General features: G+C 40.5%; 1 protein-coding gene across 2 annotated transcripts in view; it reads left to right on the plus strand.

Moving 5' to 3' along the window:
* The first annotated feature begins 10078 nt into the window (after positions 1–10078).
* Positions 10079–16989, plus strand: part of LOC121571664 (anosmin-1) — a 64732-nt gene continuing 57821 nt past the window's right edge. For both annotated transcript variants that reach the window (XM_041883258.1, XM_041883259.1), the window contains exon 1: positions 10079–10331. In XM_041883258.1, coding sequence (XP_041739192.1) covers positions 10137–10331 — 195 coding nt within the window. In that variant the 5' untranslated portion in view covers positions 10079–10136. The remainder of the gene's footprint in view (positions 10332–16989) is intronic.

Below are 16989 nucleotides of genomic sequence, written 5' to 3' on the forward strand. Positions count from 1 at the left end.
CTTTACATGTTGTTCAGTATACATAGGGTAACAGTCTCTAAGGTGCAGGGTTGAGTACCAGGTTGTAGCCGGCTAGTAACGGTGACTAAAGTTCAGGGCAGGGTACTGGACAGAGGATGGCTAGTGGTAAATGTTTAACAGTCTGATGGCCTGGAGGTAGAAGCTGTTTTTCAGTCTCTAGGTCCCAGCTTTGATGCACCTGTACTGTCTCCCCCTTCTAGATGGTAGCGGGGTGAACAGGCCGTGGCTGAGGTCAGAGTAGGCTACCTACCATGCACACAAATAAAAAAAGATAGCAATAGAGTCATACCTATGTAATTACATAGTACTTTAGTCATCTTTTTGTAATCGCATTGTTGTGAATTTGAGTGTTTTTGTTGTAATAACAATAATGTAGTAGCCTAACAACTGGAGAAGCAGTCCACCATGTAATGACAAAAACAAATACAATGCAGTTTTTAAAGTAATATGTAACAACATTTTATGTTTCTACTAGAGTTTGTACAGTGTAACTTCACATGTGTAAACTGTTACCCGTTTCCTCATTTTATTTCACCAATGATAGTGATATACAAACTGTATACTGTAGCCTAGTCAACATTTGGATTCAGCAGAACTGCTAAATGTGCTTGTATATTAAAAGCATCATTCATAGGTCAAATTTAATTTCAATAGAATTAATATGAATTTCTATGTTATTGTGACAGTAAATCCATCCAAATACATTAAATAATGTGTTACATCAAACAATTCACATAATTCTTTAGAGTGAAGTTGCAGTTTTTTTGCATCACAGATATATCTGGAGACAAATGATGTGTTATTTTATAGGGTCAGCCATAGTAGTACAGCACCCCTGGAGCAAATTAGTGTTAAGTGCCTTACTCAAGGGCACATCGACAGATTTTTTTACCCTGTCAGCTGGATATTCAAATCAGTGACCTTTCGGTTACTGGCCCAACGCTCTAACCGCTAGGCTACCTGCCTACCTTATTTATGGGTCAAACTGGCAAAAAAATTGACTTTTCATATCTGCATGTGTAGCCACACTATCCAGGCCTCTGGTGATGTTCTGTTCTGAGATACATGTCCAGTGGGCTATAGTTTTCTGCTCTGAAGTACAACAATTCTTAGAGCTGGGCTTTATTTGTAGCCTGTATGCACATCTATTAGTGTATGTGTGGTAAGAGCTCTTCCTGCCATGGAGCTGGGGCTGACCTCCTAACAAAGAACAGGTTCAATCTGCTTCCCCTCCCCCAACCCGGGAGACTGATGAGGGTCACATGACCTTTCTAGGCGGCACAGAGCGGGGGATGGTAATATGTTGATGTGGGGGAAGGGTGCTGCTAGTCACACCACTCTTGTTTGCATGTTATTAGGCCTGGGAAGCGCAGGCAAAGCACAGCCTCTAGCAGGGGATTATCCAGCTGTGTCTCTGTTTCTCACTGTGCTGCAGTACCCATCAACATATTGGATTTAGCTCCCAAGCACCTCCTGCTTTATTCATACCATAAAGAGATTATGAGCACAGGCAAGGTGTGAGTCAGTCTGGCAGGGCCAAGACAATCCACCCACCGACACAGAAGCCTACTGTGTGTGTGTTCGGGTGTGTGTGTGCGCTTGTGTCTATGTGTGTGTGAGGGAAGGCTTTATGTACTCAGTAACACTGTACCACCCCTCCCCCACTCCCGTCCCTCCCATCCCCCACTGCAAGCAGCCACACATGCGGGAGACGCATGAGGGTTTCTATGGTGCTGTTATGTCATAGAGACCCATTTTCCAGACACAGCAACACAGCGTGCAAGAAAAACAAAGCTATTTTCAGCCACAGAATTTGAGTATGTTTACCTTCATGTGAAATTTGACTTCACAGAGGGAATATACTTTTTATATGACTACACAATTTCCTGCAAATGTATACAACCTTCTTCTTACATATTACATTTATTTTAGTCATTTAGCAAATGCTCTTATCCAGAGCGTTGTCCGGGATTGGCCGGGGTAGGCCGTCATTGTAAATAAGAATTTGTTCTTAACTGACTTGCCTAGTTAAATAAAGGTTAAATGGTGGAACAAGCTCCCCCACGACGCCAGGACAGCGGAGTCACTGACCACCTTCCGGAGACACTTGAAACCCTACCTCTTTAAGGCCTGGAATAGTGTAACAGTAATCCTTCTACCCCCCCATTAAAATTATAATTATAATTATAATTATAATACAAAAAAAATGGTTGGTTGTCCCACTGGCTATCCTAAGTTGAATGCACCAATTTGTAAGTCGCTCTAGATAAGAGTGTCTGCTAAATGACTTAAATGTAAATGTAAATAACAAAAATATAAATAAACACAAGATTTCTCACCTAGTCGGTTGAGGGATTCAAACCAGCGACCTTTGGGTTACTGGCCCAACACGCTTAACCGTTAGGCTACCTGCCGCTCTACAATAATTCTCTGCTAAGATGTTTATCTGGATGAAATATATATACATATGTTCACACACTGAGGAATGCAAAGGGTTACTCCAGTGCATTCTTTCTCGGCTATAGTCAAATTCCTTACAGACCGAAGGGAGGGAGAGAGGGAGGGAGAGAAAAGGCTGGAAAAGCAGACAGATGTCAGAGATTGAAGGGCTGAGGTCAGGGGTCAAGGGTTGATGACCTGTGGATCCTGCTGCTGCCCCTCCTCTCCTCCCTCCATCTCCTCCCTCCTTCTTCCCCTCCCTCACCAGGCACTCAAGCAGTAAGTGCTACAGAATGGCATTACAGTTCATGTCTCTAGGAGGTTTTGTATTCTAATGTACTGTGAATGTGCATAAGAATGTGAAAAACAGGTAATAGCTGTGGACGAGAAGCCACTTGGATTCCCTTCATGATTGAGAAGTTGTGTCTTATAGAAAATCTATCTTTATTTGGCTCTATTACAACAACAATCAGTATCCAAACTGCAGTCTGTTTACTCATATCTAGGCATAATACTAATCTAATACTGCTCAAGAGTTTTTGGGTCAAGAAAATGTCTGAAAGGCTAAATGAAGCCCAATATTTGTAATGATATCGACATTTATTTCATATATACATACTCTTGTAGGAAAGTAAACATATGCAAGCTTTCAGATTGTAATATAGGCTAAATTAATATTAAAGGTACTTTTCCGCAGCTAGACATGATGTTTGGTGACGTTGTCTCTGGTTGCAATAGCCAAAATATGTCTGAAAAGAGCACTGGCGTCATAGGGTATGTGTTTGCTATAGCAGGAAGTGTGCCCCAGCATGTGCAATGCAGATTACTGCTAGTTGAAATGTCAGCAATTCTAGGTTTCCATGGAGATACACACATTTACAGTTCTTCTTCTCTGTCAACTAAGGTGACAAAGCTAACTCAAAACCATAGTTTGCCCTAATTTTTGCTCAATTGTAAATCTATCATTTTGTAATTCAAACCAATGTGTACCACCACAATGCTATCCAATAACATCATTGAGAAGGACAAAACCTTCTAATTTTATGCTAAACAGGACGCGATTGCATATTTTGGTAAAAGAGAAAAGCAAGCCACATACAGTACTAACATTACTTATTTCAGCCAATAGTGTCTGATTTATACCTTCCACAATATCTCCAATGGGCCACTAAATGCTTTGGATATGGTTAATGATTTTCACATAACAGCCTGGATACATATAAAATAATTTATGATTTATACAGAGAGAAATATGTAAATGTAAATCTCACTGGAGCTCTGACAGTGACAATGTATTGTTTGCTTGGGGGGTGGGGGGTGGGGATGTCTGCTATAGCTAGTTACAGCTGTGCAGTCAGTGGATTCAGCCCGGAGTTTTGTCATATCAGCATATTGCTGTGTAATGGGGCCATCCACTCAGTCCAGGCAGCCAATGACAGTAGTAATACAGCTGAGTGAGCTGTCACCCCACACTATCACCTGGCTTTGCTTACAGGATCGTTTGTATGCATTGGGTCTACTTAATTACTGCGCTGCATGCCCTAGTCCCTACAAAGACACATATCAATGACACTGTATGTATGCGCTATGGGCCAGGGATTTTGCATGTGGCAGAGGAAAGATGTTGTGTAAGGTGGACTGGAGGAAAGGACAAGCAGTATTTATCTCGTCATGATAAAGGTCATTCATATGAGGTTGACAAGCCCTTCCTGATGATCTTTTACCAGGTGAGATGAGAGTGATTGGCATTGTTCTATCATTATATCATCTAGCAAAATAGGTCATAAAATCATTTTTAAAATGTTGTGTGTGTGTTTGTGTGGTGTATATCTGTGTGTGTGTATGTGTGTGTGTGTGTGTGTGTGTGAGAGAGAGAGAGAGAAAACAAAACACATTTAGAATCCAATACCTGTTATTTTTTCCATTATATATCTTATTTTTATCATTATGTTCCTCATACAAGAAAAACAAAATGAATTCTCCATTGTTTGGTATTAATGCTGGATCATCTCCTGGAAATAATGATTTCCAAATAAAACAAAGTACGAAACAAGCAGAGGACTCAGCACCCAAAAGCTGTGTGTGGCAACATTGCCATCTAGTTGACACTAAATGCACTAACGCTACTCTGGACTGAATCTTATTTCTATCAGCTCTGAAAGTACCCCTCATGGTCACTCATACTGTACAGAAAAAAACTTATTTTATTTATAGTTATTTTTTGTCAATATTATATTCACTTTAAGGGTATTGCTAAGAGACAGAGTGGAAAGTCAAGGTTAGTCCACCCAGCAAAATAATAAACATTGAGTTTCTCTGTCTACCCGGCTAAGTGCCACTGAGGGACACTCATACATCAATCCAAATACATTGAGCACATTAAAGAATATCATTAAATTCTACAGTTAATGGAAATAACTAAATGAAGCTGTCCACTTTGGGAAGCTTGTAGAGATGGTAGAGTTGAGAATAGCAGCCTGCTGTTCTGAGTGCATACAGTGCTTCACAATGCAGTGTTGTTTAGGGAGCTGGTGGTGAATGTCAGAACAATATTCCAAGGGTGTCTATGTTTAGAACTCTTTCACACTTAACAGTTTTTCCGACCTCATATAGAGGATAAATATTGTCACAGGCAATATGGGAAAGTCTTGTGAATACATACTGTCGATTAAGTCCATAGTTTAGACTCTAGAATTACAAACAAAGACTACTGTACCAAATTGAGAGGGGCCATTGTAAGTCTGAGAAGAGTGTAATCATTTCATAAGACTGGAATTGTGGCATACTCAGTTTATTTATTAGAACCCCATGAAATTAAGCCCAGCTCTATCATGGTTGAATATCTGGCCAATGTGAAAAATACAATAATTTAAGTAATGGCTTTTAAATGTGTAAAAAAAAACAAGATTCAAGTCTGTAGTATTGGCAAGGACTCGATAACAGAGTCATCAATGCATACTGAAATTGTCCAAAAGAAGCCAAAATACATTCTTTCAAATGATTCCCCCTGGTGGTAGGAAATAAAACCACCATGGCGAGAATTAAAAACATTTAGTGACTAGACTCTAGATGTAACCAGTTATATAATTTAAGATACTGTAGTGTTTGTGTTTTCAATGGCACAATTTCAGCCCTACTTGCCTCCACTTGGAAGATAGATGTGTATCTGTTGTAATGATGCCATCCCAGGTGTTAGCACTCATGATGCCGTGAGACATCATCATGTTTGTTGTTATTTTTGGCTTTTGAGCAGCTTTATACAGTATCTTTATATCATCCCAGAGACCTTGTCAATGTGCAGTCATGACGTGTTTGGATGAAGGAGGGATAATCTGTAGCGATAAAAGCAGTAGGGCTTGTATGTTCTTGTCTGTCTCTGTATGGGAGGTATGGGAACTGTCCCTTTCTTTTGTCAATGGTCTGTTTTCTGTGCAGTAGGCTGAAGAATATCATGCAATGGCTATAGATAGTACTGTCTGCTCTGAGACCATATAGAAGTATGGGGTGAAATAAGCAAAAATTGAAAGGTGAGCCAGCCATGTAAAGGTGTTATGTATTCATTCCACAACAGAAAGTGTTGGGTTTATTGGAGGGGTTAAGGTTAAAGGCCCGATACAGCCGTTTTATATCAATATCAAATCGTTTCTGGGTAACAATTAAGTATCTTACTGTAATAGATTTCCATTAAAATGGGCTAAAAGAGCTTTACAGCAAAAAACTATTTCTCAAGCAAGTATTTTGCTAAGATTGTCTGGGATTGGTCTGAGTGGGTATTCTATTTATCGCAAGTTGATGTCACCATGGAAAGCCGCAACTCCCGCCCATGTAAACCTACTGATTAGAAGGTCCTGTGTAGATTGTATTTTCAACCAGCAACTATAAGGAAATAACATTGATCACATTTTTAAAACACTTTTACAGTGTTAGTTTTATAAGCTGTTGTACAATAGGACATAAAACACTGGAAAAACATCATTTTGACTGCACTGGGCCTTTAAGACGTGTGACTTACACATTCCACATCGACCTCTATATATTGTGTCTGTGATGGTTGTAGCAGAGGCCATCATGGTTCAGAGATACTCATCTATAATACCACTGTTGGTGTTGACTAGACTACTGACTGACAGAGTCTGTATGACCTGAACATGGGCTTCAATTAAGAATACTGGCAGATGGGAAAGTGGGGAGGTCCTTAGGACTGTTAACACCTTGATATATTTATTTAATCATAATCTGTTCATCCAAAGGCACTAGTTATAAAATAAGAAAATGTGACCTCTACAGGATAAGGAACAAGAGCAACGATCATCATGATCACAATCACTATCAGAACCTATACAAACCTATATAAATGACCTCCTTTAATTTGACAGATAATGTCATTAGTATGCACATAGAGTCAGGCAACTTTAAATCTGTGTTTTTTCTCCTAATGCATTGTATTGGCTACTGTTTGAACACTAGAGTATTTTATAGCTTATGTACTTAGTCTGCCCATACCTCACTAAAATAACACAAGCTATCTTGTTCTTGATCATCAGTCAGGATCCTGTACATGCTTGTCCCTTCTGATCTTCATACTACTGCAGTCACAGGTGTGTGTAACAATGACTACACCTGCAGCCTTTGGGATCAAAGATGGGTGCTGAGCACTTCTTCTCTCAACAACATCAATACTGGGTGAAAACGGATGCTGGTTTGTTATCAGTTCAAAAACCTTTTTTTCCATATCATGTGTCAAAGCCCATATTTGTGTAACCTGGGGAAAAAAGCAGACCATGCAAACAGTGGAACATACCAGACTACGGCAGCTTTGAAGTCGTGCTCATTGAGATTGACAGTTTGACAGAGGGTTTCCTATATAGAAGCCCTCAACTGGATTAAACACCACTATTTCCACATATTTTGCAGGCAAGGAAGTATAGCCATAACAACCTGGCATGTCACACTGAATCACCTCCAAGATACTAGAAACTTAGGGTACTTCACATCAATTCTCAGTGTTTGGTTTACCATTGATATTTTGTTTGTGTTAAGGCACCATTTTGTGTATGGGTCTACAGCTTGAGGTCAGAGGTTGAGGTCAGAACAGAGGTCATGGGGTGTGGTGGTTAGGGTCAGGCCATTCAGAGGTGATGCTGGGATTAGGGGATTTTAGAAAGGAAGTTATGGTTAATGGGCTTCAGTTGACATTGTCCTGGAATATATCAACACACAAAGATTCTGACCAATGATTGCAATGATACCATTAAGCGTTCACCCATCTCCTTTTAGAGAAGAATGCCTACAGGGCAATCGCACAAATCCTATATCCAACAATACAAAACATTGTCTTTATACTTTCTAGGTAGGTACCCTATAGATTGCTCATTATAGAGAATTCAGACTTCTGAGCCAAGTACACACTGGTTTATTTATGTGTGTAAACATCAGTTGCCAGTAGAGACCCCCACAGTAATTAATGGAGCGAATTAAAACAGTGACGTGGGTAGCTGAAAAATCAGGTTCCATCTCGGCCCAGACAAACACCTCCACTCCTGCTCTTGCTTTATGGCCTGAGTTCAGTATTGGCAGAGGTTTTTCCCAGTCAATGAAACACTGGAGTCGGTCGGAGGAGGGATGCATGTCCTACAGGCTGTAGGAGACATTAGGACCGCACACAGGCACTGTGTTTCCTTCACCACACACCATAAAATCCCTACCACACATGGCTGTAATAAGTCAGCAAATTAAGCCATTACACAATTTTTAAGGTACACAGACATCCGTGTTTAAATATTTTAAGAGTGGCAAGGGATCTCTCACCACAAGTTACATTGTGCTCTGGGACCACCAGGGAAATGAACACCCATTCAGATAGGGGTTCTGCAGCCACGGGAATGTGTTTACACACCATGCAGCAGTATCAGAAAAGTGGTAGCTGTATCTCTTCTATAATCACAAATCATACCCTAGAAAACATGTCTAGAGGGTTAATAACCTACAGGAGGCTTTAGGATACGTACATTATAAAAACTGCATTGTTATTGGAAACAGTATTTTGGGGGTGATCCCCATCCTTGGCACCGGCAGCCTCATGCTTTCCAGGATGTACTTGTATGGCCGTATTGACAGATCCATTTCATTAGAGAGAGAGAGAGGTAAGGGCTGAAGTACTTTGCACAGAGCATCGCTGGCCTAGGGCGAGCTGAATGGCTACCTGAGCCAAAATCTAATGATTGTGTAAGTCTCCATTTGGGTCCCATTCTGCATACTGTTTAAGAGCAACACTTATAAAAGCTCATTACAGTACTGCTGTAAGGGTGTACAGGAAAGTACTCCATAAGCTGAGAACAGCAGAGAAAGAGTGTCTAGTAAACCCCCTAGGGAACTTTCTTATTAAATACGGACGTTGTTTTTTTTCTTCTTCAATAAATGGCAAGGATTTCAACCTTTTCCTACATGTCATATTTGCTCCATTCCCTGGGCTATGAAACAATGCCAAGTTTTGGGAGACCATGTTGAGGAATTTGTTTTAGGACGGTTTTAATTGTTTTCCAGGTAGAATCGTTTTTCCAAGCTACTGTTAAACGGTGAGGCACAGACTGGTGGAAAGGGTTTCCCTGAGATGTTGGCAGGCATTCCAGGGGCCATATGTTGGGGCTTGGTTTAGACAACCTGTCTATTCTGCATTTCTGATGTATTGTGTCCTCAGTAGGTGGCAGTAGGTCAAAGACTTCCTACAATCCGCTGCACACATGAAATGTGGATCTTCCTATACATGGTGTTGCTTATGTATGAGCAATTTATGTTTTGGAGAGATTGTAATACTGCATGATTAACAGGATAGCCTGGTTTATCAGGTCCACTGAGAAAACCTCTATCCTAGTGTGTGCAATGAGAAGTTCTGCAGATCTTAATGATACATAAGTAGACAATATCATGAGGCGGCAGGTAGTCTAGTGGTTAGAGCGTTGGGCCAGTAACCAAAAGGTTGCTAGCTCGAATCCCTGAGCCAATAAGATAAAACAGCTGCTGCTCTGCCCTTGAACAAGGCACTTAACCCTAATTGTTCCAGGGTCACTGTCAATCATTCTTATAGAGTACCTGGCTGTGACCCCACTCTCTGAGAGTGTTCCAGGGGGAGTTGGGATATGCAAAAAAACACATTTCCCATTTCACACCTGACAGGTTACCCACTTGTACATGCAGCGAAACAGGACCAATATATTTGAGGTGATATTGAATGAAAATGTTATTCATAGCAATTGTCCTAATTGATTTTCATTTTTACATTTACATTTACATTTTAGTCATTTAGCAGACGCTCTTATCCAGAGCGACTTACAGTTAGTGAGTGCATACATTTTCATACTGCCCCCCCGTGGGAATCGAACCCACAACCCTGGCGTTGCAAACGCCATGCTCTACCAACTGAGCTCAGCACAAACTCTTTCAAACAATCTACTCAAATTTAGTTCATCATTTCAAAATCCTTGATCGTGAGTCCATAACCTCTACCTGCTACAAGGCACTCGCAGTATTCTCCAATCACCACGGTATCCACCAATCACAGAGCGCACGCGGTTCTGACTCCTCCCCAGTGTATAATTGAAGTTTCTTTCTCCAGCGGAGTCAACACACAGTGTAGCCCGATCAGTGAACGGATAAAAAGCAGCACCCGCCGTCGGACAATGTTGCCCAGGAGCGTAATTGTATGTGTGACCCTGTGTCTATGGATTATAGTGTTGTCGACCCATGGAACCATTACTGCGAGGACCAGGCAGGATGACTCGTTCTTCACTGGCAGCATTTACCGAGCAAGATGCGCCTCGAGATGTCTCAGCCTGCATATCACTCGCATCTCCGCTTTTTTCAAGCACTCCCAGGTAGGAGCGTGTTGCGCACAGTCTGTCCAACTTTTACGCATTATGTGTCCTCCTCATAATAAAAATATATGTTTTGTTGAATGTTTTTAATAATTTTTCATTGATTTGTGTGTGTGTGTGTGTGTGTGTGTGTGTGTGTGTGTGTGTGTGTGTGTGTGTGTGTGTGTGTGTGTGTGTGTGTGTGTGTGTGTGTGTGTTCTTGGTGTTACACCACACACCCCATATGTGTGAGTTGATGAATAGGCTATTGAACATGAATGAGTCTGTCACATTACAAATGAAACAAGGCATAATTTAAGTGGTACTGAAATGTCAATGTAAACGATTTGGCCTCTTCTATGACATAGCCTACTGATAGTTTTGTGGGACTTCACTTGTCTCACTGAAAAGTGTCACCCAGAGTGACTAAAACGGTGGCAGCTGATGACCCTATAGGACTAGGAGTCTTTTGGTTTTGCTTTCCACTGCTGCAAATTTGATCAATATTGTGGACATACTGTATTGTGGGCACATATTATTATAATGGAAGGACATTCTAGCCTTGCTATTTTGTGCATGTGAAGCCCTTTTTGTCAATAAACTGGTTCACTAATTCTCCATAGTAAGACATATGAGGGCTGCTCTTGATTTTGAGGCTTTTTAAGAAAGTTGTGGTTAGATGTTTGATCTGATTTGTTTGTAGTCCTCTATCGAAATGGGGCTGTTTTATTTTTCACCCCACATATTCAATTCACTTACCTCACAATTAGCAGTCACAATAAACCAGAAAATAGATCACAATATGATGATGCATACTGATGATGACCACCAAGCATGTTTTGATGCTCTTCTACAATTTGAGTTGAAAGAAGTAAGTGACTTGCTGTGGAATTAGCCTTATCCTCTGGGTGATTTGGTATGTGGTGTCAGAAGTTGTTTTTCACCCTCCACTAGACACACTGTTCTTATAATAATAATAATAATAATAATAATTCTTTCCCAGGACCCAGTGAAAAGTTCCATCTCTTCCCCCAACTGTCTTTTTGTTTTTACTTAAGTACATTTGCAGGATGAAGTTGGAGCTTTTACTCTCTATTCTATTTTATTAATTGCTGTATGTTTTGGTATCAACGTTGGGAGAGCTCGTCAACTGTTATTAACTATCATGGATCAATTGAGTGCTTTGTCTCCCTCTCCTGTCTTCTCTTTGAAATTAGTTGGTTTTATGTTAGGAAGCATTTATATATTTTATGTCAGATTATTTATTAGACCATTTAGTCTAGTAAAGTTCACAGAAATGAATTTGAAGATAGTTTCAACAACTTCTCAACACTGCCCATGCTCTTAATACGAAGGCCTTTAATCAATCACTATTCGACTGAAAAGTCTGAGAGATTGAGGTGAAATTGATTAACTCCCCTACAATTATAAAGGGTTAATTGTCTGATAATTGACTGAAGAGCCCCAGTAGTTGTATTCGACCTCTGTTGTGTTCCGAGGGCAGGAAATGAGGAGGACGTGTTTATAAAAGAGAGGTGCATTTTTGCTCAGTGATAAGGGGCTGGTTGAGCATGCTTGGAGCTCCAATAATAGAAGCCAATTGTTGTTGATACTCTGTGAGGACTGTCAAATGCATTGTGTTCTCAGCAGGATCTTTCATGTGGAAATGGGAGGTCTGGTCAGCTGGAAAAACATGCCTCCCCCTCCTCCAGCCCATGGCCCTTACCCTTGCCACCAAATGCCAGCATCACACCTCGTAGAGGGGACACTGGCCCACTGATGCTATCCCTAGTGAGGTCACCTTCCTGCTAAACGCGGAGGCCCACTTTGGCTAAATGTGTTAAGCTCTAATGTACTGTTGCCACAACACTGGAGCCTGCCCAGTCAGCGCTCAATGTGCTGCGACCTACAGGTGGATCTGCTTCCTCTGACAGATCTTATTACAGAGCAGGCCCAGCTAGGCGGGGGACTTGCCTCCCTCCTCTAACATGATTGAGACTGCAGACCTCTGAATTCAACTCAGAAAGCATTCATGCTTAGGTGTCATTTTAATACTGTATAAGGACTCCAAGACACACAACGTTTCCAGTTTCATGGAAATAGACCCTTTCAGCAATATGCCTATAGAAAGTCTACACTCCCTTGAACTTTGCTGCCTTCATTTTTTCTCTCCAGATCTACACAACCTAAACCACATTTTCAAAGTGAAAGAACATTTTTCAAAAATGTTCCAAATTTAAGAAACCCCTCCCCTGAAATATCATAATTGGATAAGTCTCCACCCCCATGAGTTAATACTTGGTGGAAGCACCTTTGTCAGCCATTACAGCTGTGAATAATTTTTATTAAGATTCTGCTAACTTTGCACAACTCTTAGAGCAACATATATCCATCTTTTTTGTCAAAATTGCTCAGGCTCAGTAAATTTGTATGGGGATCATTGATGAACAATGATATTTAAACCTTGTTTCTGATGGGTTTTTTTTAAGCAGATTTAAGTCCAGACTGAGACTTGACCGCTCAGGAACACCTCTTGGAATGCAATTCTGGTGCATTTTGCATAGAAATTTGTTTAATCCTCCCGCAGAAAAAGAAAACCCTATCCCAGGGTTAGGTTTTCAGAAGACTGAGGTGGGTTTTCCTCCAGCTTTTTACATGGGATTTGCTCCTTTGATATTTCATTTGATCCTAACAAACTCCCCAGTCCCTGCCAGTGACAAGCATACCCCTAACATGATGCTGCCACCACAGTACTTGGAAATAAAAAAGGGGTCAACAACATTGCATTCACTCCACATGACTGGTCTGTATGACAAAGGGAGAAGAAAGAAGCCTGTGTTAAAAAATCCACTCCAAATCATCCCTTCTGTTTGCTGGCTGTTAAGTAATACTGCAAGACAACACAGCAAATAAATTAACTTTTTGGCCTAAATTCAAAACTACAAGGTTGGGTCAAATCCAATATAACACAACACAGAGTGAAACCCTCTCTATTTTAAAGTTTTGTGGTGGCAACAACATGATATGGGTATGCTTGTCATTGTCAGGGACTAGGGAGTTTGTCATGATCAAAATAAATATGAAAGGAGCAAAGCCCAGTCTTCTGAAAACCTAACCTGGGATAGAGTTTTATTTTTCAGGGAGACAATTACACAAATTTCAATGCCAAAGAAACACCAGTGTAATAGTGTTGCTTCCGTCCCTCTCCTCGCCCCTACCTGGGCTTGAACCAGGGACCCTCTGCACACATCGACAACAGTCACCCTCAAAGCACCGTTACCCATCGCTCCACAAGCTGCGGCCCTTGCAGAGCAAGGGAAACAACTACTTCAAGGTCTCAGAGCGAGTGACGTCACCGATTGAAACGCTACTAGTGCGCACTGCTAACTAGCTAGCCATTTCACACCGGTTACACCAGAATGGCTTTCAAATAGGTGTTGAGTGTTCCTGAGTGGTCTAGTCTCAGTCCTGACTTAAATTTGCTAGAAAATCAGAGACCAGGTTTAAATATCGCTGTCCATCAATGATCCCCAACCAAATTGACTGAGCTTGAGCAATTTTTACAAAAATAATGGATATATGTTTCTCTAAGAGTTTAGCAAAGTTGGTAGAATCTTAATAAAAATGATTCACAGCTGTAATGGCTGCCAAAGGTGCTTCCACCAAGTATTAATTCAGGGGGGTGGAGACTTATCCAATTATGATATTTCAGTTTTATTTTCTTAATTAGGAAAATGTTCTATAACTTTCTTTCACTTAGAAAATGTGAAGTAGGTTATGTAGATCTGTATGAAAACAAATCGAATGTAATCCCTTTTTAGATTACATTTTAAGGCAGCAAAATGTGAAAAAAGTTCAAGGGGGTGTAGACTTTCTATAGGCACTGTTCCTATATCAGATTGTTCACATTAGAGCAAATATATAAAGTAGCCTCATTGTTGTGTATTGTACAACAGACAAAGTGTTTTATAACTTTTATAGCAGCCAGAAACAATTAGCAAATCAGTTTTTTATATTGTCTTTTGTAGAAGTTATACATACCTTTTTGCATATTGAAATAAAACATTTTAGCAGTTGAAGCTGTAAACTCCCACACAAGTCCTCCCTTGAACTTGGCCAAATCAGGATCCAAGGAATAATTGTCAGTAATAATGAGTTACTGAGCTCAGCAGGAACAGACTGTGCAGATACAGAGTTGGAAAAAGGCGTGACCTTTTGGTCTTTGGATTTATGGCCATTTAGGATTTATAAATGTAGAAGTACTTCCAAATACAGATGTATTTATTGAAATTTTACTTCGTATATGGGGGACTTGTCACCCTGGTACAATAGACAGAGAAAGGGGAACACCCAGTTATAAATATGGTCACTGGACATTTAAAAATATTAGGAGTGAACTGGGGCCTCTGTTCACTAATGCATTCTGAAAGCATCAGTCTTGTAGTGGATTATTTATGTGAGGACCCATGAAGCCAAAAAACAAGGTGTGTCCATGTGGTCTTGTTATTACATTTTAAGTCATAAAAATATAACATTTTAAATTCTGTCTTTCATACCCAGTGAGCGGTGGTGCTGAAAGTTAAAGTATTACACTTGTGAGACCTGTGTTCATAGCGAAGGAAAGAAAAACATAGGAAAGTAGTTTTTCCGTATCCCCTTGTTTTTCCCTTTTGATATTAAATAAGTTGGGGTGGAATCAAACCACAGCCACTGCTCGTCTCATGTGTGGACTTTTTCATTAATGAAGACAGGGGATGAATAGGGGTCTATGTAGCTTGGCCTCACCTCTCTGTAAAAGCTTTTAAACCATGACAGTCATGTCTGTAAATCTCAGCTACCAGTGAGTGCTACTGCCTGCTACACCCTCAAGTGCCTCCTCAGACAAACATTCCACATTCCTAACGGGATACAGCCTCAACACCTTCACCATTTCAATTTCATACAACATGAACTTTCATATTAACCTTGATGCTGAAGAACATGACTGAGGTACCTCACTGTCACAATCCCTGGCTGTCAATTCACTGATTTATTTGCTCAGAGCACACAGCTATGGACTTAGATCTGAAGGGCTTTTATTTGAGTAGTCAATAGGTGAAATGACCTGAAGGGTTGCTTAGTTATTTTGGTCCAGAGAGGCTTCTGGGTTGTTGATGGACATATAAGGAGGTTGCTAGCTCTTTGAGCTGTCTCTGCCTGGGGTTCCATTTGCCTATGAAATCAAACACTTTACTTTGCATGGGGTGCTTGACCATTTAAAAATCCATAAGATAAAATAATATGGTCTGCACACCTAGATGCGCTACACATATGTTTTATTGGTTGAAAATGTTTTGATCCAAATAGATGTTTGTCAGGGCTTTTACCAATGTCATTGATGTATAAGGAGGCATATTGTAATTTCTGTGCTGAAAACTTAAATGAGCTGGACATTCATCGCTCATCAGCACTGCATGATATAATGTAGGCCTACAGCTACACGATAGTTGTTTCAGAAAAAAATTGATGTAGAAAGTGAACACTGAACAGAGATGGCACCAAAAATCAAAGCGATGAATGGGAAACAAAATGAAAAGCTGTTTTCAAAAGAAGGAATGCTGTCCTCAAAGGCAGAGCAGGCTTTTTGTCCATGTTCCTCAGATGTCTAGAAATACAACATGCCCCTGGTCACCTGCTCTGCCTTCTCAGCTGGCACAAGCCAGAATACATCTCTGGGGTGAATCTGTGTTTACATGACTTCACCGGTGACACAGAGAAAGCTGTGAGTTCACCTCCACTTTCAGACACACAGTGCACACACAAAGTCATTTTAGTGAATGTCCGGATCTGGAAAGCATTCATTGATCGGAGTCTTTGACAGTCCCTCGACAGCACTGCATAATATTGAAACTGCTGAGGAATGCCACTGAGTTGTTGGGATGAAGTCCATGACATGCTGGGGTCAGGCTTGGACAGCTGGGGCAACATCCCACTGAGCCCCACCAGTGCTGCAGGGATGCTGTCACTGAGCAAAATTAGCCCCTCCACAGATCTCTGTCTGTCGCCACTGACGGATGGGCAAGAAAAGGTGTCAAAAACAGGGTCTGTGATTTAGGAGCAGGCTGGAATCATGACAATCTGTATAAATTATCTTGAGTGATTGCCCGCAGTGTAAATGCCAGGGTTTTATTTACAGAGTCAGTGGCACTGATAGATTTTGACATGTTTGATTTATCTTTTTTGGTATATTTAGTGCCATTAGATTTGTATTACACATGTAAAAACTAGTCAAATCATTCATAATGTTATATAGCACAACATTTAAATCAAAATACAGTCCATACAGTACTACAGAAGAAAAGGTTTCATTCCCTGCTGCAGCCTGCTTTAAAGGTGCATTCTTCAAGTTTTCCTGTTCCAAGCTGGCAGGGCTGACTATGAAATGTAAGCTATAGGTCTTTGTCGCCTACATTTCCGTCTATTAATTTGGTCTTTGTTTGGTAAAATTATATGAGAAGATTCGTCCCTCTTGCATCCTATTCATTAGTAACATGGATATCTTTATGATGTTGTTATTACAATTAGCATTTGGGCAATTCCACGATGAACAATAACTACTTTTTACACATAAAAAAAAATACAAAATAAATAAATAAAAACATTTACTGGAAAAACTGTGCAGATGCAAATTTGGTAACAG

The sequence above is a fragment of the Coregonus clupeaformis genome, chromosome 40 (assembly GCF_020615455.1).
Source record: "Coregonus clupeaformis isolate EN_2021a chromosome 40, ASM2061545v1, whole genome shotgun sequence".
Classification (NCBI taxonomy): Eukaryota; Metazoa; Chordata; class Actinopteri; order Salmoniformes; family Salmonidae; genus Coregonus; species Coregonus clupeaformis.